At 34.4% G+C, this 22,704-nt stretch overlaps 1 protein-coding gene across 3 annotated transcripts in view; it reads right to left on the reverse strand.

Moving 5' to 3' along the window:
- PCDH17 (protocadherin 17) overlaps positions 1 to 22,704 on the reverse strand; it is a 278,633-nt gene that overhangs the window by 243,440 nt on the left and 12,489 nt on the right. For 2 of the 3 annotated variants that reach the window (XM_053707949.1, XM_053707948.1), the window contains exon 1: positions 19,183 to 21,654. The exons of the other annotated variant lie outside the window; for it this stretch is intronic. In XM_053707949.1, the coding sequence (XP_053563924.1) occupies positions 19,183 to 21,654 (2,472 nt within the window). Of the gene's footprint in view, positions 1 to 19,182; positions 21,655 to 22,704 lie in introns of those variants that run through there. 3 annotated transcript variants of the gene reach the window in all.

Here is a 22,704-nt window from a genome sequence, read left to right on the forward strand (position 1 = left end):
TTTTTATAATGAGAACAAAACATAATGTATTAAAAATAGACTCACTGACCTGCAGAGCATAAAATGCAAAAATGTTGTTCTTTGACAAATTATTTGAACATCTAAATCTGTTCATAATGATGTATAATTTTAAAAATATTTAAATTGTTTTAAAGCTATACAAGCAAATGAAGAAAAATATATTTCAGAACTTGTTAAATTCACTTAAATGTAGCAGCTAGCTCCAGAAAAAAAAACCCAGCCAAAACACATACATATTTCAAGCTCTTGACATCTTGACAGGAAACACAGGTGGAGTGATAGAATCCCTTGACTGCCAGGAATATGCTTCCTTGATTGCATGAAACACACAAGGGATATCAAGGGGTTAAATCACTACCGCAAAATGTAGACACAGCAGTAAATAACCCCTTTGTTCTCTTTCTTACCCTGTGTTCTGAGACAGCCACCTGCTTGTGGTACACTGTATCTTTCAGTGCTACATGCTGGATGCTGGGGGTATGAAGAGGAGGGCAGTGCCTGGCTACCATGTGAAAATGAGGCAGCAAGGCTAAATTAACATACTATGGGCTAGATTACAAGTGCCACGCTAATTTTAGCGTGGGACTTGATAAGCAATATTGTGACCACTGTAACTAGTGCACATATCACAAGTTGGAAATAAACTGTTATGTTCAAGTGCAAACAAAATTTGCACTGAACAGATTAGTGGGACTGAAGACCTAGCTTAACGTGTAAGGAGTAAAAGAAAATGTTAACCAAACCACATACACACACACACATATATATATATATATATATATATATATATATATATATATATATATATATATATATATATATATATACACACACATTAACAAATGTATATGTACATTAACAAATGTATATGTTTTTACAGATGGGTAAATTAAGTGACTTGTTAAAGAAAGTCCGTCAAATTGTCAGTCTATTGAAGGCCAAAAACATGTTGCAGTACATGATTGATGAAATTGTAAGTGTATCACGTAGTTCTGTAACAAATATTAAGAAAAAGATGGATTGTGGAGATATGTGGGTACTGACCCCTGTTTTATACCAACTTTTAAGTATTTTTCCTAATTTGTTTTCCTATTTGATTGCTATAGGCCATGTCAGTTAATTGAAGGGACATTGTAATGCATAATGACATTCTCTAATAAATTGGCACATGTCATTTTTTGCATTGGAAAGTTCTTTTAACTGTTCCTTTGGCTAATGCACGCGTTACTAAGTATTAAGAAATAAACTGTAGGAATCTGTACAATCCAACATAATCTCATCATCAAAAGGGAAATTAGTAGATGGATTGACCAGTTTAATGGAATGACGGGGAGTTAGAGTTAGGGTTAACACATTAGATGGTGCTTAAGGGGTTAACTGGAGAACATGTTGAGTTATTTTGGCTGCTGCATTAATGCTGTCAAGGTGACTTTCCCAACAAGAAACATTTTATTCTCATCTAAATAATCTAAATTATCTTAATTCCTTACAGAACCATATTTCTCTTTGATAAAGTCTAATCAAATACATAATTTAGAACATATGAAGAGTTTTAGATGTAAATGTCAGTCTTCCTAGTGCAGTAGTCATCAATCGGATATATAAGAGTTTCTATTGCAGGATTATGGTAATGAATTGTGGGAAAATAAATCAATTAAAATCAATGTACCTTGTGCAAGATGAACATGAAAAGGAAAATATGGTCTTCAAAATGTGTCAATGATGTTGAAGGTTAAAACTTTTTTTTCTATTGTAAAAATGCATACATATTACTTGCTAAACTAAGAGTAAATATAAATAACATAGATACAACAATCCAAGTAAAATATTTATGCTATTTAAAGAGAAATTAAAGTTTTTTTTAGTAGCATTTAAAAGAGGGTATTTTTTTTCTCTATATTTTTTAGGCAAATGCCCCTGTATTAATTTAAAATAATAATAAACTAATAAATTAATTAATTAATTAAAAAACATAGAAACACTGCATCACTTAACAACAACAGATCTGTGAAAATGTTGGTTATCAGCCAGTATGATTACATCCCAAGAACCAGTATTTTGTATTAGTTTTATAATAAAAATAAATAGCTTTAACATAAGTTGTTTTTTTTATTCATGTAAAAATATTTACATATGGTTCATCAAAAGCCTAATAACACATTTTCAGAGTTTAATGTCTCAGAAACTATGGTAAAAACAAATAAGCAAATTAATTTTAGTTGACACTACTGTATGGCAATTCATCTTCATAAATATTTACTTAGGTTTGTGACATTTCCTTAGTTTTCTTAGTTGAAGGATTAGTTTAGTGACATTAAGGAAAAAAGAAGAATTGAAAAAGGTGAGCGAAAATTCTATTTTGTTCAGTTGTGTAAACATTCTACAGAGGAATGCATGACTGATATTCTGAATATTACTTACTTGACGGTAGGACAATATGTAATGTCATCAAAATACTACAAAATGAATCTTTCATTATAAATATTCAAAAGTTACAAAGACAAAATACAAATAAGTTTAGTTTAGAAAATTGCAAATGCACCTCAACTTCACAGCAAAATGAAGTATACTCTGAAAAAACACATTCACAATGAACTAACTCTTGGATGTTTACTTAGACCAGGAATACAGTTCTGACATGGTCATAGCTCTATCACACTAGGCTCAAGTAGAGTCATCTCATATATATTCTCATTTGTCAACTAACACAGCTGACATTTTGCGAGCTTTCTGGCTTATATTAAAAAAGGCTGTCAGATATTGAGGGCACAAAGCATAACAAACATTCTAGTCTGCTACAAATAGAAAATAAGGTTGGATAGATCACACAAAAAGAATACTAAGTAGGACAGGGAATAAAGAAAGACGAATAGAAAGAAATAATAAAAAGAAAGGAAAGAAAGAAAGGAAAAAGTAAGTTACAACAAAGGCACTAGGAAAACACATGTTAAAAAATTTATCACTAAGAACTTAGCATCATGATGTGCCCATTAAACAAATATAGTAGATATTCAATAGATATGCAATGCGATAAAGAACAAATTAATAAATGATGTCATTTTATGATTTAAAATGCTGCTATGAGTAACCATGTTAAATGGAAATAAACAAAAAATGAATTGCTCCTTTTCATTACTTTCTTGGTTAACGTATTATTTACCACTGCTAAAAAAAAATTGAAGGGACATAAAACACTTTAAGATTGTAATATAAAATATTTAATTGTGTTTAGTAAAAAAATAATGGGCCAGATTACGCTAATATTACAAGTTTACAGCAATGCTGGGAAGCATTGAGCTCATGAGAGCGCCCTTCCATAGGCTCCTACGGGAGCCTTCTTCTGATGCGGTCATAGACGAAGAAATAAGTAGCGCAGCGATGGGCAGCAGTTGGTAAATATATATGTATATGACTATATACATATAAATGTATGTTAACATATTAACACACACATATTAACACACACACACACACACACATATATATATATATATATATATATATATATATATATATATATATATATATATATATATATATATATATATATATATATATATATATATATATATAAGCATATACACAAATATTTACTGGGTAAACACAATTCCCATAGGCCACAATGTAAAGGCACTTTTCAGTGCCATTTTTTTTCCAACACCCCACTCTCACCAACTTTAAAGCCCCAAAACTGCCTAGTGCAGTTTTTTTTTTGCTACTTTTAAAAAAAAAACAAAAAAACACCTATAATGCCCTCTATTGTTAAGGCATTTAGGGCACTTTTAGAAAATTAACCAGAGATTTGATCTCTGGTTAATATTCGGAGAGCTAATAACCAGCAACTTGTAATGGCTGGTTAATTATTGCGCGCAAGCCAATACATTGCCATGTGTAACATAAATATGGCTACCCATATCAGAATGGTGCATGCTTTATTTGAGTCATAAATGTATTACCTGGGACAGACTCATTTGCAATGTTTTTTGTGTGTATTATATGCACATTTAGTGCGGAAGTTACCAGGTACCTATTTCATCACATTTGTTTTTTTCTATACAAACTTTAATACATTTTAATGTCAAGCAGGTTTTATGGGGTCAATTTATTAAGGTGTGGACAGACATTATACGCTGTACCGTATAATGTCCGCTGCACATCAATAAATGCCGACAGCATATGCTGATTGCTGTCTGCCACCCCAGAGGTGTCGGACGAGTTAAGGAGCAGCGGTCTTAGGACCGTTGCTCCTTAACTTCCACTTCAGGTTGACCTGAAGGGGAGTCGGTTGGAAGCAGCATGTGCTGCTACATAAATCGACCCCTTGGGGTCAATTTACTATTGTGTGGACGGACATGATACGATGTAGCGTATCCTTGGGGTTAATTTACTATTGTGTGGACGGACATGATACGATGTAGCATATCCTTGGGGTCAATTTACTATTGTGTGGACGGACAGGATACGATGTAGCGTATCATGTCCGCCGCACATCGATAAATGCCGACAGCTTATGTTGTCGGCATTCATCATTGCACCAGCAGTTCTGGTTTACTACTGATGCAATACCGCCCCCCGCAAATTTCCGCCCAATCGGTTGCTAGCAGGGGGTGTCAATCAACCCGATTGTATTTGATTAGGTCGATTGCTGTCCGACAACTCAGAGGTGGCGGACAAGTTAAGTAGCAGTGGTCTTAGGAAAGCTGCATCTTAACTTCCGCTTCAGGCAGAACTGAAGCGGAGTGGGTCGGAAGCAGCATCTGCTGCTTCATAAATCGACCCCCATGAGTAAAATCTAAAGCAATACCTGTATAACCAAATTTCTACTTCAGAAAATGCAGATCTGTTCCATATTAATAATATTAATAAAATGTGGCAAGCAGATCACATAATTTATTTTTTTAGGTAAATATGTAATCTGAGCATAATTTCTTTCATGTGTCTATTGTGTAGGCCAAGAGAAATCTGTTACTGTCCCAATAAAAACAGCATATCATCTTCCTTTTTAATATTTCCCCTCTGTATGGAGTGACAATGCAATCCTCTTTGTTTATTTTAAGTTCTCTCAAGGAAGGGCCATTCAAGCCTCTAATTTTGTTCTGTGTCTTATGTGTTCATGAACAGGGGGGATATTACAACTAATGGATAATACTAATGGTTCAAAACTAAATACAGTGACCGACTTCTATCTAATTTCTAATCATTTTGTTAGAACACTTGCTGAAAATCTTTATTTTAAATGTTGATTACATTTAATGAGATATAGAAAGCAAAAATATATCATACATATTGAATAATATTTTTGATTGAGAAAAATATAATAATCTTTAGTAATCTTCTTAAATGTATACTGAAAATATGAAGAAAAAATAAGAAATGCCTAGTTGTAGTCAATTCATATTAAAGAATTTAAGGGATATTAACATAAAAAACTATTTCCCCATAAAATGACTATATTACAAGTGAAACATAAAATTGCAAGTGTTATGGGGAGATAAAATGTTGGAATGCAATCCATAATGCTTGCATTATAAGTAAAGTGTCTGCACTACCGAATTTAGTGGTGTTACGCAAATAAATTAATAAATAATGCTTGAGTGAGTGTTAGTATGGTGCACGCTACAGTAATCATGTTAAATAAGAACATTCATTTGCCTCAGGTAATGAATTTATTTGAGGCCCCACAATTAAATTATGTTGGGTAAATTTGTTCTTAATGCAGCAAAAAAAAAACTCTGATTACTCGTAGTTGGAAGTCAAATGTTGTTCCCACCGTTAGTATATGGTTAGATCAGGTTGAACATATTTTGCCCTTAGAAGAATACACAGTAGCTACTTTAGACTCAAACAATTATTACATTTTTATTATAAAAATAAATATTTTATAACATTAAATTCATTTGGGAAAGCACTAAGAAGTCTTTTGAAGAGGGAGGAGTCAATTGACTGGTGGGAAGGCATTTGGATTCCAGCCTGGGGGACTAGGCAAGACAAATTTCCCTTATGGGTGAGCTAAGCAAAGATAGTGAAGCATCAATAACAGGTGTTATAATGATAAATGCAGCGTTGACTGTAAATGTTACATGTATACTGGTAATTTTATATGTCTTATGTAACTTTAAACTATACTGTCTGTAATTGTTGTATGACTATCTAAGCCTTGTCAATAACATTCTGTATAAAAACAATTATGGGCTAGATTCCGAGTGGAGTGCTCACAGTTAGGCGAGAACAAAAAGTGGTTTATCATTGGGTGTTTGCGCGCATCGGGTTTTTTGCTCGTATTAAAAGTTGAAAGTAAACATGATTGCTTGAGCATAATTGAAATTAATGTGCGTTGGTTTAGCACGACCTCAGAGCTCTGGTTAACTGTTATGTAAAAAAAAATATTATACTGTGCATTTACTATAAATATTTCACATACTAATGTTCTGCACATAGCCAAATGTATTTATAAATAGATATATATATAAAGCAAATATATATATTTGTGTAAAAAAAAATCAGATATATTGTATATATTGTACAACAATATTGTAAGTTTGGCTTTTTATGCTCATCGGGTTAGCGCACAAGTGAAAACAGTTTACTTTCAACTTGTAATATGAGCGCAACACGACGTGCGCAAAAAGCTTACTTCTAGCACATTAAACGCCAAACATAGCAGAGAGTTTCTTTAAAAATGATATATACTTACCAGAAGACACCCATCCACATATAGCAGACAGCCAAACCAGTACTGAAACATATCAGCAAAGGTAATGGTAGAGGAGTATAATGTTGATCTGTAAAGGGAGGCAGCAGATGAATCTCTGCAACCGATTACAGAGAGTCTTAGAATATATTTCCCATAGGTGAAAACATGGCATCGTTAGGCAATACTCCCTTCACATCCCTCAGACAAACACTGTACTTTGAGAGGAACTGGGCTTCAATATGCTTAAAAGCGCCTATCACAGAAGAAAATCAAGCACAACTTGCTTCACCACTTCCACAAGGAGGAAAGTTTGTAAAACTAAGGTATGATTGAGGTGGGAGGTGTATTTATAGGCATTTTGAGGTTTGGGAAACTTTGCCCCCTCCTGGTAGGAATGTATATCCTATACGTCACTAGCTCATGGACTCTTGCCACTTACATGAAAGAAATTAGGTATCTGTAAACTATTTAAAACACACCAGCAGATATCATTGGGAACACATGGGGTGAAAAATAAACAATATTCCATTAAGGTGCATTTGAAAGCACAATAGCAAACTATCAGGTAGATTATGAGTTGTGCGTTTGTCTTTTAACGCTGAAAAAATGGTAATTTCAGCTTTAAAACAGCACCGCAGCCATTACAAGTCTTGTCAGTATAGCTGTACCGCAAGCCTTTTAGCTTGTAATGCAACACTTCCATAGCGCAGCCATTACAAGTTTTGCATTCTGGCTAAAAACCCAGTATAAAAGGGGCACCTTGCATTTCAATCCTCAGTGAGGGGCGGACGATCGCATGAAGAGGACCTCCACGTCGGATCGATGGACCTCCGCCTGGACCTCTGCCTTGGACCTTCACCTCGACATCCGCCTCCGCACATCGACCACTAGGCATCCGCAGGGATGAAGAAGATGCCGGTCCCGCGATGGATGAAGATGGAGCCACATGGATGAAGATGCCGCCTGGATGAAGATGGAGCCGCCGTGATGAAGATCATTCAAGTGGGACTTCAACAACTGTGAGTACCTAAAGAGGGTTAGTGTTAGTTTTTTTTTTAAGGATTTTGGGTGGGGTTTTTTTTAGTTTAGGGTTTGGGCTTTTCATAAAAGAGTTAAATGTCCTTTTCAGGGCAATGCAAGAGAGCGAAATACCCTTTTAATGGGCAATGCCCATACAAATACCCTTTTCAGGGCAATGGGTAGATTAGGTTTTGTTAGATAGCTTGTTTTTTTTTTATTTTGTGGGTTTGTGGGGTGGGGGTTTGTAATGTTAGTGGGACTTTGTATTTTTTTAAGGTAAAAGAGCTGTTTAACTTAGGTAGTTTAGTCTAGATTAGTTTTTTTTTTTTTTTTTTTTTTTTTTTTAAATGGGTATTAGAATAGGAATAATTTTTATTATTTTTGATAATTTGTTTGTTATTTTGTGTAATGTTTATTTTTACGTTTTGGGATGGGTTTTTATTTTTAGATTAGGGGTTGTGAATTTCATGAAATAACTGAATGCCCTTTTAAGGGCAGGAAAAAGAGCTGAATGCCCTTTTAAGGGCAATACACATACAAATGCCCTTTTCAGGGCAATGGGTAGATTAGGTTTTACTTTATTTGTATTTTGTGGGTTTGGGGGGTGGGGGTTTGTATACTGTTAGGGGGTGTTTGATTTTCTTTTTTAGCAAAAGAGCTGTTAACATTAGGGCAATGCCCTTCAAAAGGCCCTTTTAAGGGCCCTTGGTAGTTTATTATAGATATAGGTATTAGAATAGGTATCATTTTTATTGTTTTGGATCATTTCATTTGTTATTTTTGTTATTTTGTTTTTTTTAATGGTAGTTTTTTTATTTTTTGTAATGTTAGGTTTTAGTGTAAGGCAGCTTAGGTTTCATTTCACAGGTAAGTTTGTGTTTATTTTAACTGGGTAGTTAATAAATAGTTAATAACAATTTACTAACTAGTCTACCTAGTCAAAATAAATACAAACTTACCTGTGAAATAAAAATAAAACCTAAGCTAGCTAAAATATAACGATTAGTTATATTGTAGCTAGCTTAGGTTTTATTTCACAGGTAAGTATGTATTTAGTTTTAAATAGGTATTAGTTAATAATTGTAACTTTAATTTAGCTCTATTTTAATTATGTTAAAGTTAGGGGGTGTTAGGGTTAGGGTTACGTTAGGGTTAGATTTAGGGGTTAATATAGTTTAATTTAGGTTGTTGCTATGTGGGGGGCTGGCAGTTTAGTGGTTAATAGGTTTATTTAGTGGTAGTGATGTGGGAGGCCAGAGGTTTAGGGGTTAATAACCTTATTTAGTGGTGGCAATGTCGGGGACAGCGGTTTAGGGATTCATAGATTTATTATAGTGTGGGCGATGTTGGGGTGCAGGGGAATAGGGGTTAATAACTTTAGTATTGTGGCGGCGATATTGGGAGCGGCAGATTAAAGGTTAATAGAATTATTTAGGTGGCAGCAATATCGGGAGCGGCAGATTAGGGGTTAATAATAAGGTGGCGGCGATGTAGGGGGCAGCAGATTTGGGGTGTTTAGACGTGGGGTTTATGTTAGGGTGTTAGGTTTAAAAGTTACTTTTTTTTCCCAATAGAATTGGGATCGCAGGTGTTAGATTTTTTTTCTGACCCGCTATCCCCATTGATGTCTATGGGGAAAGCGTGCACGAGCACGTCAAAACAGCACTTGAATTGTGTGCGGTATGGAGCTCAACGCAACCATATCGCAAGCACAAGCCGGCTGTTTGAAAACTTGTAATGGCAGTGCTATGGGGATGAAATAACATCATTTTTGTTGCGTTCATTAAATTCCCAGGTTTTCCCAAGTGTTAAACTAGAAAACAATATTTTTGATTGTTGGCCAGTTAAAACCTAAAAAATGATTTGTTATATGAGCACAATGAGCATGGCACTAGCACTTTAAGCTTTCCATTAAAAGTATAAGGTAATTATATATATATATATATATATATATATATATATATATATATATATATATATATATATATATATAGGTATCCAAAACACCGGATCTTGCCCACAGAGGAAAACTGCCTGGGTGCAACTTTGTAAAGAATAATACCCAGAAAAAATGCACTCTCAGGTCTTTCACAAACAAGTTACTTTTATTCCTGTAACGTTTTCGGAGGTCTTGCCTCCTGATGAAGGAGGCAAGACCTCCGAAAACGTTACAGGAATAAAAGTAACTTGTTTGTGAAAGACCTGACAGTGCATTTTTTCTGGGTATTATATATATATATATATATATATATATATATATATATATATATATATATATATATATATATATATATATATATATATATATATATATATATATATATATAAAAAATAACAAACAGCAAAGATTGCACTCACAGGTTTTTTTCAAAGTAAGTAAACGAATACTTTAATGTTGACGAAGGGGACTAGATCCCCGAAAACGTTACATTAAAGTATTAATTTACTTACTCTGAAAAAGACCTGTGAGTGCAATCTTTGTTGTTTGTTGTCGATTACAATTTTGTACCCAGGCGGTTTATTCTTGGTGGGTTGAGCTGGAGTTTGGATGCATATATATATATATATATATATATAAATATATATATAAATATATATATATATATATATATATATATATATTGGTTGCATTAAACTGCTTTGGTCAAATAATAGGGTCATAGGAAAAATAACACACTACAAGTAACTGCGTTCTACTTGTAATCAATCCTAAAATGATTAATTATGCATAGTTTGACAACTTAGCAATGTACGTTCATTGTTTAATGTAACCTTAACAAGATGGTGCTTCTATGGTATAGTATTGCCACAATATAATATGTCCAATTGTGTTATAAACCAATTATATTCACAAGGTCCAAAGCACTAGAAAGTGCTGTACACGTAGTCTGTACCTTCAGGAGTTGTCCAGCTAGCTTTACCAAATGATCTCTGTATATCATATTGTAATGTGACATCAATCCCACTGTTCATCTACATGCATAAATAAAAGCAAAACAAGCATCATTACCTTCTTACTTATATCCACAATCCTTCTCCAGTATCAACTTGGAGTAAAACAGTCATCAGACAGATTTGTCCCTTATTGGTTATGGATATAAAAATATAAAATCCATGATATGACAAAGACTAAAAACAAATGACATTTGGTTGTATCAACCATTTCATCAAGTAATAAAAAAATAACCGCAGAATAGATGCGTATTTACATGTTCGGTGTTTTGCTAAGAATATTGTGTATATACAAAACCAATCTGCACTTTTCTCCACATAAATAAGGAGTTAACAAAATATCAACTTCACCTATGACATATGGGGTTCCCGGATATACTGTATGCACATAACAAAAAGAATTCCTATGGAAACTAACTCATAAACATGTGGTCAAAAATGTGACTATCAATTACAGTATAATTAAAAATAAATAAATAAATATATATATATATATATATATATATATATATATATATATATATATATATATATATATAAATGGTAAGTATCAAAAAGTGATCCTTTTGACTACTGTATATTAACTCATATTTACAATAGGGAGGGAAAAACTTTTAGGTAAGACTACCTTTAGTGAAATTCAGATTATTTATACCTACTCTTGGGGGCCGATGATGATCTAGACTTCTCCAGTTTAGACGTGGTATTTTTTGCCGACCCTCACAGGGGCTGCCTTTGTGGAATTATCTTAAAAATGAGGCACTCCCTGCGAGATGTCTCCTATAGAAAGTAATGGATCTCACTTGAAAGGGAAAGGGTAGAGCAAAGTTGACAGTGAGCAGGGGGTGCACTTTAAAAATTAAATCCTGCATAAAAATTACACTGCTTTCTACGTATAGTAACTTACAATCTCCCCGATTTTTGTATACATGTGTTTTACTATTTGAGTATTATGTATTTTGCACATTTTGTCAAAATCTCTCCATCTTTTAGTTTTCAAGAAAAAAACAAGAGAGATCTGTAGGGCACAAATGTTTTGATAATTTATGTTTGGATTTTAGAGACAATTTCATACATGCCCATGAAATGCCCATGTTCAGCAAATTTTACAAAAAAACAATAATTACGCTTTTTACTTAACACCATTTATTTATGTGTAATTTACTAACAAATGTTATGTTTTTGATAAAATACGATATTTGGTGAACAATTGTGTTACGAGTTTTGATGCACCATAACAATAAAATGTCCTGCTTATTTTTGCGTGAATAGCTCAATTATTCATTTTTTATGATTTCTAAATTACGATTTTCATTGTGCACTTTTGCAATGTATGCATCTCCTTCCCATAAGAAAATGCAGTATACACCCCTAAACGAGACACCCTGTTTTCAGGGTAAGAAGTGGCGAGCATTCTTGAACAATTTGCCAACCCAGAGACCATTAGATAATTTGTCCCCTAGTAAAGAAAAGTGCAGTGAATTGTATTATGCACACATTTACAAAACCAATATAATTTCCAATTATATGAATTGCATAAATACAAAGTGTACTGTTCCCCATAATAAAAATTATTTGAAAATAATAAAAATCACCACAAAATAATATAGCAACCTACAGGTGTCTTACTAAAGCTTATACGGTTAACAGTAATGTATCACCTAAAAATAAATAATGCAACATTAATCACAAGATATCATAAGTGCTAATTAGCTATCATTAGAAGCCGCCATATCTAGGTTTCCCTTTGTCTGAAACACAAAATCTAATTGTATCTTTAGTGATGTGTTAGAGATAACAGTAAAAATATCTATTATATCTGTACTAGTTTCTATACCTCTAATTTAAAGGGACATGAGACCCAACATTTTCCTTTCATAATTCAGATAGAGCATGCAATTTTAACCCCTTAACGACTGAGGACGTGCAGGGTACGTCCTCAGAAAAAAGGCAGTTAATGCCTGAGAACGTACCCTGCACGTCCTCAGTGTGGAAAGCAGCTGGAAGCGATCCTGCTCGCTTCCAGCTGCTTTCCGGTTATTGCAGTGATGCCTCGATATGGAGGCATCCTGCAATAACGTTTGTAAGCCATCCGGTGCAGAGAGAGCCACTCTGTGGCCCTCTCTGCACCGGAGATCGGTGGCTACCGGCGTTGGTGGGTGGGAGCCGGACCGGGAGGCGGGTGGCGGCCATCGATGGCCATGTGGATCTGAAGGGGGGCGGGATCGTGGGCGGGGGTGGCTGGGGGCGCGCACGGGCGCGCGCGCGTGCACGGGAGGGTGGGGGCGGGCGCGTGCACGGGGAGGGAGCGGGTGGGAACCGCTACACTGCAGAAAATGGGGAAATAAAAAATATAATCAAAATAAAATATATACAATCAGCAAGGTGGTGGGGGTTTGTTTGTGGGGGGTGGGGGGTTGGGGGAAGCTACACTACAGAAAAAAACAAAAAACCCCAAAAAAAAGCACTTTTTATTGTAAACTGGGTACTGGCAGACAGCTGCCAGTACCCAAGATGGCCCCCAATAAGGCAGAGGGGAGGGTTAGAGAGCGGTTTTGGGGGGGATCAGGGAGGTTGGGGGCTAAGGGGGGGATCCTACACAGTAGCATATGTAAATATGCTAAAAAAAAAATTCATTTTTTTTTAAAAACTCTTTTATTTTAGTACTGGCAGACTTTCTGCCAGTACTTAAGATGGCGGGGACAATTGTGGGGTGGGGGAGGGAAGGGAGCTGTTTGGGAGGGATCAGGGGGTGGGATGTGTCAGATGGGAGGCTGATCTCTACACTAAAGCTAAAATTAACCCTGCAAGCTCACTACAAACTCCCTAATTAACCCTTTCACTGCTAGCCATAATACACGTGTGAGGCGCAACAGGATTTAGTGGCCTTCTAATTACCAGAAAGCAACGCCAAAGTCATATATGTCTGCTATTTCTGAACAAAGGGGATCCCAGACAAGCATTTACAACCATTTGTGCCATAATTGCACAAGCTGTTTGTAAATGATTTCAGTGAGAAACCTAAAATTGTGAAAAATTTTACGTTTTTTTTAATTTGATCGCATTTGGCGGTGAAATGGTGGCATGAAATATACCAAAATGTGCCTAGATCAATACTTGGGGTTGTCTACTACACTACACTAAAGCTAAAATTAACCCTACAAGCTCCCTAAAAGCTCCCTAATTAACCCCTTAACTGCTGGGCATGATACACTTGTGGTGCGCAGTGGCATTTAGCGGCCTTCTAATTACCAAAAAGCAACGCCAAAGCCATATATGTGTGCTATTTCTGAACAAAGGGGATCCCAGAGAAGAATTTACAACCATTTATGCCATAATTGCACAAGCTGTTTGTAAATGATTTCAGTGAGAAACCTAAAGTTTGTGAAAAAATTCGTGAAAAAGTGAACAATTTTTTGTATTTGATCGCATTTGGCGGTGAAATGGTGGTATGAAATATACCAAAATTGGCCTAGATCAATACTTTGGGATGTCTACTAAAAAAAAATATATACATGTCAAGGGATATTCAGGGATTCCTGAAAGATATCAGTGTTCTAATGTAACTAGCGCTAATTTTGGAAAAAAATGGTTTGGAAATAGCAAAGTGCTACTTGTATTTATGGCCCTATAACTTGCAAAAAAAGCAAAGAAGATGTAAACATTGGGTATTTCTAAACTCAGGACAAAATTTAGAAACTATTTATCATGGGTGTTTTTTGGTGGTTTTAGATATGTAACAGATTTTGGGGGTCAAAGTTAGAAAAAGTGTGTTTTTTTCCATTTTTTCCTCATATTTTATAATTTTTTTTATAGTAAATTATAAGATATGATGAAAATAATGGTATCTTTAGAAAGTCCATTTAATGGCGAGAAAAACGGTATATAATATGTGTGGGTACAGTAAATGAGTAAGAAGAAAATTACAGCTAAACACAAACACTGCAAAAATGTAAAAATAGCCTTGGTCCCAAACGGACAGAAAATGGAAAAGTGCTCTGGTCACTAAGGGGTTAAACAAATTTCTAATTTACTTCTAGTATCAAATTTTCTTCATTCTCTTGGTAGCTTTTGCTGAAAAGCAGCAAAGTAAGCTAAAAAATGTGGTCTGGAGCACTATACGGCAGCAGTTTTGAAACAATGTTACCCATTTGCAAGAACACTAGATGGTAGCACTATTTCCTTCATACACCTACCTAGGTATCTCTTCAACAAAGAATACCATGGGAACAAAGGAAATTTGATAACAGAAGTAAAAAAAAATTATTTATTTATTTTATGCTCTTTTCTGAATCACAATATAAAGTTTTTGGCTTTCATATCTTTTTAAGGGAAGATCTTGGGGTAGCCTGTCCTCTATAGTCTAGTCAAAATTAAATTTTTATGATTCAGATAGGGAATGTAATTTTAAACAACTTTCAAATTCACTTGTATCATTGAATTTACTTTGTTCTCTTAGTATTCATTGTTAAAAGCTAAACCTAGGTTGGCTTATATGCTAATTTCTAAGCCCTTGAAGGCCGCCCCTTTTCACAGCTAGAGGGTGTTAGTTCATGTGTGTCATACAGATAACATTGTGACCATGCCCATGGAGTTACAAATGAGAGGGCACTGATTGGCTAAATGCAAGTCTGTCACAAGAACTGAAATAAGGGGGCAGTCTGCAAAGGTTTAGATAAAAGGTAATCAAAGAGGTAAAAAGTATATTAATATAACAGTGTTGGTTATGCAAAACAGGGGAATGAGTAATAAAATGATTATCTATCTATTTAAACAATAACAATTCTGGAGTAGACTGTCCCTTTAAGTTGGTTTAGCACTGATTAAACTTAGTTACTTATAATAATTTATTAAGCAGGTAATTAAACAAACAGATAAGTTGTTATCTACATTTAATAGCTAGATACAAATATATAAACTCATATAACAGTATATATACACAGCACCTTACCAACTCTTAATCTCATGTGCACCTCTGGGATAGGGTAACTGCTTACACCCCATATATCACAATGTCCAAAAGAGTTCCCACAGCGCCATGGGATTTTCACATACATTTTTTTATATAAACTACCTAGTAATAGACCCACTGCTATTGCAAAACATGTCTGTTGATGCAAAACTGATAATCCACCTTAAAAGAAGAAGCCATTAACACAAGGCTCCCTGGGAGAAAGTTGAACAAGCACAATATTTTCTATTTGTATATTGCAATAATGTTAAACCTTCAGTAATAAAATATTTTATATGTTGTTAAAATGTTGAGTTCAATGATCATTTAAAACCCTTTTATTATTTTGCCAGAAGTTTCACAATGTATCTATGCAATATTATTAACATTACATCCTCAGGATGTAAAATATTTTCCCCACATCAACTATAACCATTAGTTGCATTCAAAGCCATGATTAGTTTACTAATATACAGATGCAAATACCATTACTGTACCTGCTGCCATATTCCTGCACCATATGGTCCAGATTACATTAGCAATACAGTAACAAACTAAAAAAAGAAATCAGTTCCACCATAAGGTTTACTACATTCATAGTGATCGCTTATGTTTAACACATAGAATAGCAAAACATAATGTAAAACGATATGTAAAAAATAACCTTTAAAAGGGAAATGTAGTAATGTAGTGGATTCAACATTTAAGTGAAAAATGCAAATGTAATAATAGTTTTTAGATTTTGTGTTCAAACCATTTTTCTAAAGGATTGCGATCAACTCCATAATGCTGATTCAATAGTATTAATCATTTGCAACAAGAATTAACATTTATGTTACAAGGTTTGAGCTCTGCAATCTAATTCTTATCCTGTGCTGTAAGTTGATCACATCAGGACTTGACAGCACATTTTTACAACAATATAAGGGAAATATTCCTGACTTTATTCTTGTTTGCAAAACATCATAATAACTCCTACTAGTTTCACAAATACTCCATCTAAGTTCAAAACTATTATGTTTTACTAAAAAATAAATCTCATTAAAAAGGGTGAAACATGGCAGTCAATTTTAAAGGCTTTGTTTATTTAAGGGATAGTCTAGTCAAAATTAAACTTTCATGATTCAGATAGAGCATGCAATTTTAAGCACATTTCTAATTTACTCCTATTATCAATTTTTCTTTGTTCCCTTGGTACCTGTATTTAAAAAAGCAAGAGTGTAAGCTTAGGAGCCAGCCCATTTTTGGTTCAGCACCTGGGTAGCGCTTGATGATTGGTGTCTAAATGTAGCCATCCGATCAACAAGCGCTACCCTGGTGCTGAGCCAAAAAAGGGCCGGCTCTTAAGCTTACTTTTCAGCTTTTTAAAATAAAAATACCAAGATAATGAAGAAAAAAATTGATAATAGAAGTAAATTAGAAAGTTGCTTAAAATTGCATGCTCTATCTGAATCATGAAAGTTTATTTTTGACTAGACTATCCCTTTAAATATTCACAATTTTTAAAGTAAAACAAACATGTTATAGCTAAAGGGACAGTAAACTTTGAGCTTGATCCTAATCCTTTAGAAACATTTATCAAATTATTTATTGACAAAAATCTCTAAAGACATTAATAGCGTTTTTCTGTTCAAATCATTAGAAACGCTTTTTTAACGATTTGTTATCGACCTCTTTTTTTAGAAATCCATAAGCTGCCCTGCTAAGCTTCAGACCTGTGTAACCTCTGTTTAGCAACCCACCTGGTGCTTGTTTCCTGTCCATAACGCCAATTCCCCAGTAGTGGTTGTTTTTTACTTTTATTTTTAAAAGGGACAGTCTAGTCAAAATTAAACTTTCATGATTCCAATAGGGCATGCACTTTTAAACAACTTCCAATGTACTTTTATTATCAAATTTGCTTTGCTCTTTTGGTATTCTTTGTGGAAAGCTAAACATAGGTAGGTGCATATGCTAATTCCTAAGCCATTGAACTGCTTCTAATCTCAGTTCAGTTAGAAGCTGCTAGTTCTTGTGTGTCATATAGATAATAATGTGCTCACTCCCGTGGAGTTATTTATGAGTCAGAACTGATTGGATAAAATGCAAGTCTGTCAAAAGAACTGAGATAAGGGGACAGTCTGCAGAGGCTTAGATACAAAGTATCACAGAGGTAAAATGTGTATTTATATAACAGTGTTGTTATGCAAACTAGTCAATGGGTAATAAAAGGGGTTATCTATATTTTAAAACAATAAACATTCTAGAGTAGATTGTCCTTTTAATGGACATAAAACTCAAAATGAAAGTTTCATGATTCAGCATGCATTATTGTGGCATCCTTGAAATAGTTGTAAACATACCTAGTTAGACAAAAGAGCAGCACTAGCTGGTGATTTAGTGGCTACACATATATCCCACTTGTGATTAAAGGGACATAAAACACATTTTTTTTATTTCATGGTTTAGAACATACATTTATTTTAAACAACTTCAGTTATCATATTCACTTCATTCTCATAGTATCCTTTGTTGAAGGAACAGCAATGCATTACTAGCAGCTAATTGGACACATCAGCTGAGCCAGTGACAAGATGCATATATGTGCAGCTACTAACTCCCAGTGGTGTATTGCTGCTCCTGTTGGCTTCCTAGGTAAGCTTTTCAGAAATGGATATTTAGAAATATAAGAAAATGTGTTTAAAATCATGTGCTCTGTCTGAATCATGAAAGTTTAGTTTTGACTTTGCCTATTACGTTTTTGATAAAGCAGGTGGTACAGCCAATCAAAAGTCATGCCACTTAATGCTCACTCTGCTTTGCAATTGAGGCAATGGATCCTAAAGGGATATTCTAATGCAAAAATTGCATGTTCTTATTCAATACAGCATGTGACATTAACATTGCTGATCCCAGATAAATATGTGTTGAAACCTAGCAAAAGGGTACATCAAATATTTATCTAGGTTCATAACTGGTGGCGAGGGCACAAAAGAAGCACTGACCTGGGTGCCAAATGGAATCTTGTAGACTGTGGTAGGAATGCTACAATTCACTTCATGCATTGCTAACCTTTTGTAAAATGTACCATCCCTTTAACCTTTTTCCTGCATTACTGTTCTAATCTACTTCAGTGCCCCTGTGTTCTTTAAAGGGCATAAAACCCAAAATATTTCTTTCATTATTCAGATAGAGAATACCATTTTAAACAACATTCCAATAGATAGAGAATACAATTTTAAACAACATTCCAATTTACTTCTATTATCTAATTTGCCTCATTCTTTAGATATCCTTTGTTGAAGAAATAGCAATACACATGGGTGAGCCAATCACGAGGCATCTATGTGCAGCCACCAATCAAGCAGCTACTAAACATATTTAGATATGCTTTTCAAAAAAAGGATATAAAGCGAAGTAAGCAAATTAGATAATAGAAGTAAATTGGAAAGATACTTAAAATTGCATGCTCTTTCGAAATCAGGAAAGAAAAAATTATGTTTCATGTCTCTTTAAGTATAATGAATATGCATTACATTGTAATAATTAAAAAAAATAAGCATACCTTATTTATGGGCATCCATGTAGTTGCAGTCTCAGGAGCATTTCTTATCAGTCCTGTAACATTTTTGTGACATTCAGTGTCCCCTTGAGGAACAGTCAGGTTATTGGACGTAGATTTTAGAAACATTACTTCTGAATGAGGAGAACTGAGAGGCAACTGGCTTTGGTAATCAAAATACACAGGAGATGTGACTAGTGATGGACTACTCACTACATTCATTGCATTTCTCTTCTCCACTTCACTCTTGACCAACATAATGTCTTTCTTGTTTATTTTTTTATTTTTTGTTTTCACCAGTCGAAGATCACCAAGATCTGTTATTGTACTGTTGTATGGTCCTAGTTCTTTGTTTTCCTTTTTACACTTCACAACTATTATGATCACAATAGTCAAAAATATTAGCGATATTACGCTTAACGTGGCAATTACAGGTAATGCCATATCCCAGTCCTCTTCTTCACTTATTCTTGTCTCGCCTTCAGAAAGACACCCGGAGTTTGATTTGATAATTAATTTTGCTAAAGTGGAAAGGGCTGGTTTACCGTTATCAGTTACTCTAACTACAAGTTCCACTACTGGAGCAATATCTTCCCAATATGGATGAAGTATTTTTATCTCTCCTGTTACTGAATCCATTTCAAAGAGGTGCTCTTCATTACCATATATAATTTCATAGGTCAATCGACCGCTATCACCAAAGTCAATGTCCATTGCTCTTACAGTGCTTATGATGTGCCCCATACCAACATTTCTAGGCACGTAAATCTCTGCTGTATCATTCAGCAAGGTTGGTAAAACTATCACAGGTGCATTGTTATTAACATCCAATATATTAACTCTTACTGTAGCATTACTTTCTAAATGAGGAGTGCCTAAATCTGTTGCCAGAACTTTAAATTCAAAATATTTGGTCAGTTCATAATAGAAGGTTCTGAGAGCATAAATAGCTCCATTAACGGGGTTTACAGAGACATAAGTGTTGATTGACACACCATCAACATAAGAATGTAAGATTGAGTAAGATACAGTGCCATTCAGCCCTAAATCTGGATCATGAGCAATGACAGAGCCTAAGTATTCGCCAGGAATGTTATTGGCCGACACCTGCAAAGCATACAAAGGTTTGGAAAAATGTGGAGGATTGTCATTTGCATCCAAGATTCTGACAATAAAAGACTTTGTTGAATTTAGAGGTGGATTGCCATGATCCCTTGCAATTATAGTCACGTTATATTCATCCTGTATTTCACGATCAAGAGGTCTATCTGTTACAACAGTGTAGAAATTATCATAATTATCTTCCAATTTAAATGGTACATTGCCGAGGACCCAACATTGTAACTGACCATTTTTTCCTGAGTCTTTATCAGTAACTCGCACAAGAGCAATAACTGTATGTGTTGGTGAGGCCTCACTAATTGCACCTTGTGTCACGGATACAAAGCTTATAGATGGAACATTGTCATTAATATCAGTTATTTTAACAGTTACTTTGCAGTGGACAGGTATAGGATTTGGTCCTTTGTCTTCAGCCTGGACATCAATATCTATGAGAGTATGTTCTTCAAAATCAATATTGCTCTTAACTTCAATCTTTCCAGTATTAGAGTCAATTTTAAAAAGGTCCCACACCTGTTCAGATGCATAGCCACTAAATGAATATATAATTTCACCATTAGAGCCTTCGTCTGCATCTGTGGCATTGAGGTCAATTATGACTTTGCCAATAGGGGAGTTTTCAGGAATTTCAACTGTATATGACTTTGATTCAAAAACGGGACTATTATCATTAGAATCAATAACTTTAACATTTATTTGCAGTGTGGCTGACCTTGGGGGATCTCCTCCATCAAAAGCAGTCAGTATTAGTTTATGATGAGTCTGTTCCTCTCTATCCAATGCTTTTTGGATAATTAATTCAGGAAATTTTGTGCCATCGCCTCTTGATTTTATATCTAATGAAAAATATCCATATTCACTACTCATTATCATGTAACTCTTCAAGCCATGATCTCCTGAATCTGGATCATGTGCAGCTGCCAAAGGAAATTTTGTTCCAGGAGAAGCATTTTCTGAAATATCAATATCAATCTGATCAGCAGGAAAAATTGGCGCATTGTCATTAATATCTAGTATTTCCACTTTAATCATACATATCTCTTTATCATTTGCAAAAACCTCAAGAGATATCAGGCATTTGGGAATTTTTCGGCACAAGTTATCACGGTCAATTTTCTGCTTTGTATAAAGTAGGCCACTCTCTTGTTCTACATCCAACAATTCAGGGGCCGAATTCTCCAGCACCCTAAAATTAGACTTTTTTCCTTTTTCTGGCATTTCAAGTTTTGCATCCTTTCTAATATTGCCAATTATAGTCATTGCTCCAATCTCTTCTGGAACAGAATAATTTAAAGTTTTCAAAGTCAGACCAGGGCCCCAAAGGGAGATCACAAAACATATAAATAGGTACATCACAAAAAGTAGCCTTTTCACACTTTACTAATTTTTGTGTATTCACTTTTCAATTACTATGGATGAAATAATAAAAAAAAAAAAACAGTAAGTTTGAAACAGTACAATACATTGCACTTAGGTATTATAGATTTCAACTTTCTAAAAAAAATTGAAAAGATATGAGGACCAGACTTATCGCAGTCAATAAACTTTTGTCATTACATTAAACATGACAAAAATGTATAAATAATGTTAAAAAAAAAACAAAATATTACAAGTAGTTTAAAACAGACAGTTTCACTGTCCAAAATTAGATTTAAAAAGCCAAAAGCTTTACAGATCATCCTAATAGTAATATGTTATTTTCATATAATAGTTCTGCCTTGGAATGAAAAAAAATATATATAATGTAGCTTTCTTGCCAGCTGTCCTCTTAAAAACTGTCAATTTTTATTTTGCTTCACATTATCTCTATTTGCAAGCAGAGAGTCATGAATATTAAACAATGTAGGGATTTACAGACTATCTGGAAAAAATCCAAAATGCAAAGACCCATTAAAGTTGATCATCAATTGAAAAGTATTACAATTGCAGCTTGGAATTTATCATTTCACACTTGGGCTTTTTTTTTTCCTTTCTGCAAGGCCAGTAGTCACATCAGCTTACAAGTGACATTGTATTTAGTTAAATTCCAGTTTTATTTTTTTGCACTGTGGAGCAAATCAACAGGCAAAGCATGGCTGGATGTACAAATTATAAAAACGAAAAAAAAAAAAAAATCACAGTTGAATAGAGAACAGTTGCTGCATTCATAGCTAGATTTTTTTTTAAACTGTTCTTTTATTTTTGCCGCACATCGTCCTCTTAACAGACTTCCTCCCTGTATTTTTCATCAGAACATTGATTGTATTAGAATTCTGTTTCAAATCAGGCACTCATAATAAGAGAAATGCAGATTTTGTTATATGTTTATACTCATCTCATGCCATTAATAGCTCAAAGTCTCTGTGGAGTCCTTGTTAAAGCGAGAGCAGCCGTTACTTCAGATTTTTTTCTTTTTCAAGAAGA

This window comes from Bombina bombina, chromosome 3, assembly GCF_027579735.1.
Source record: "Bombina bombina isolate aBomBom1 chromosome 3, aBomBom1.pri, whole genome shotgun sequence".
Classification (NCBI taxonomy): domain Eukaryota; kingdom Metazoa; phylum Chordata; class Amphibia; order Anura; family Bombinatoridae; genus Bombina; species Bombina bombina.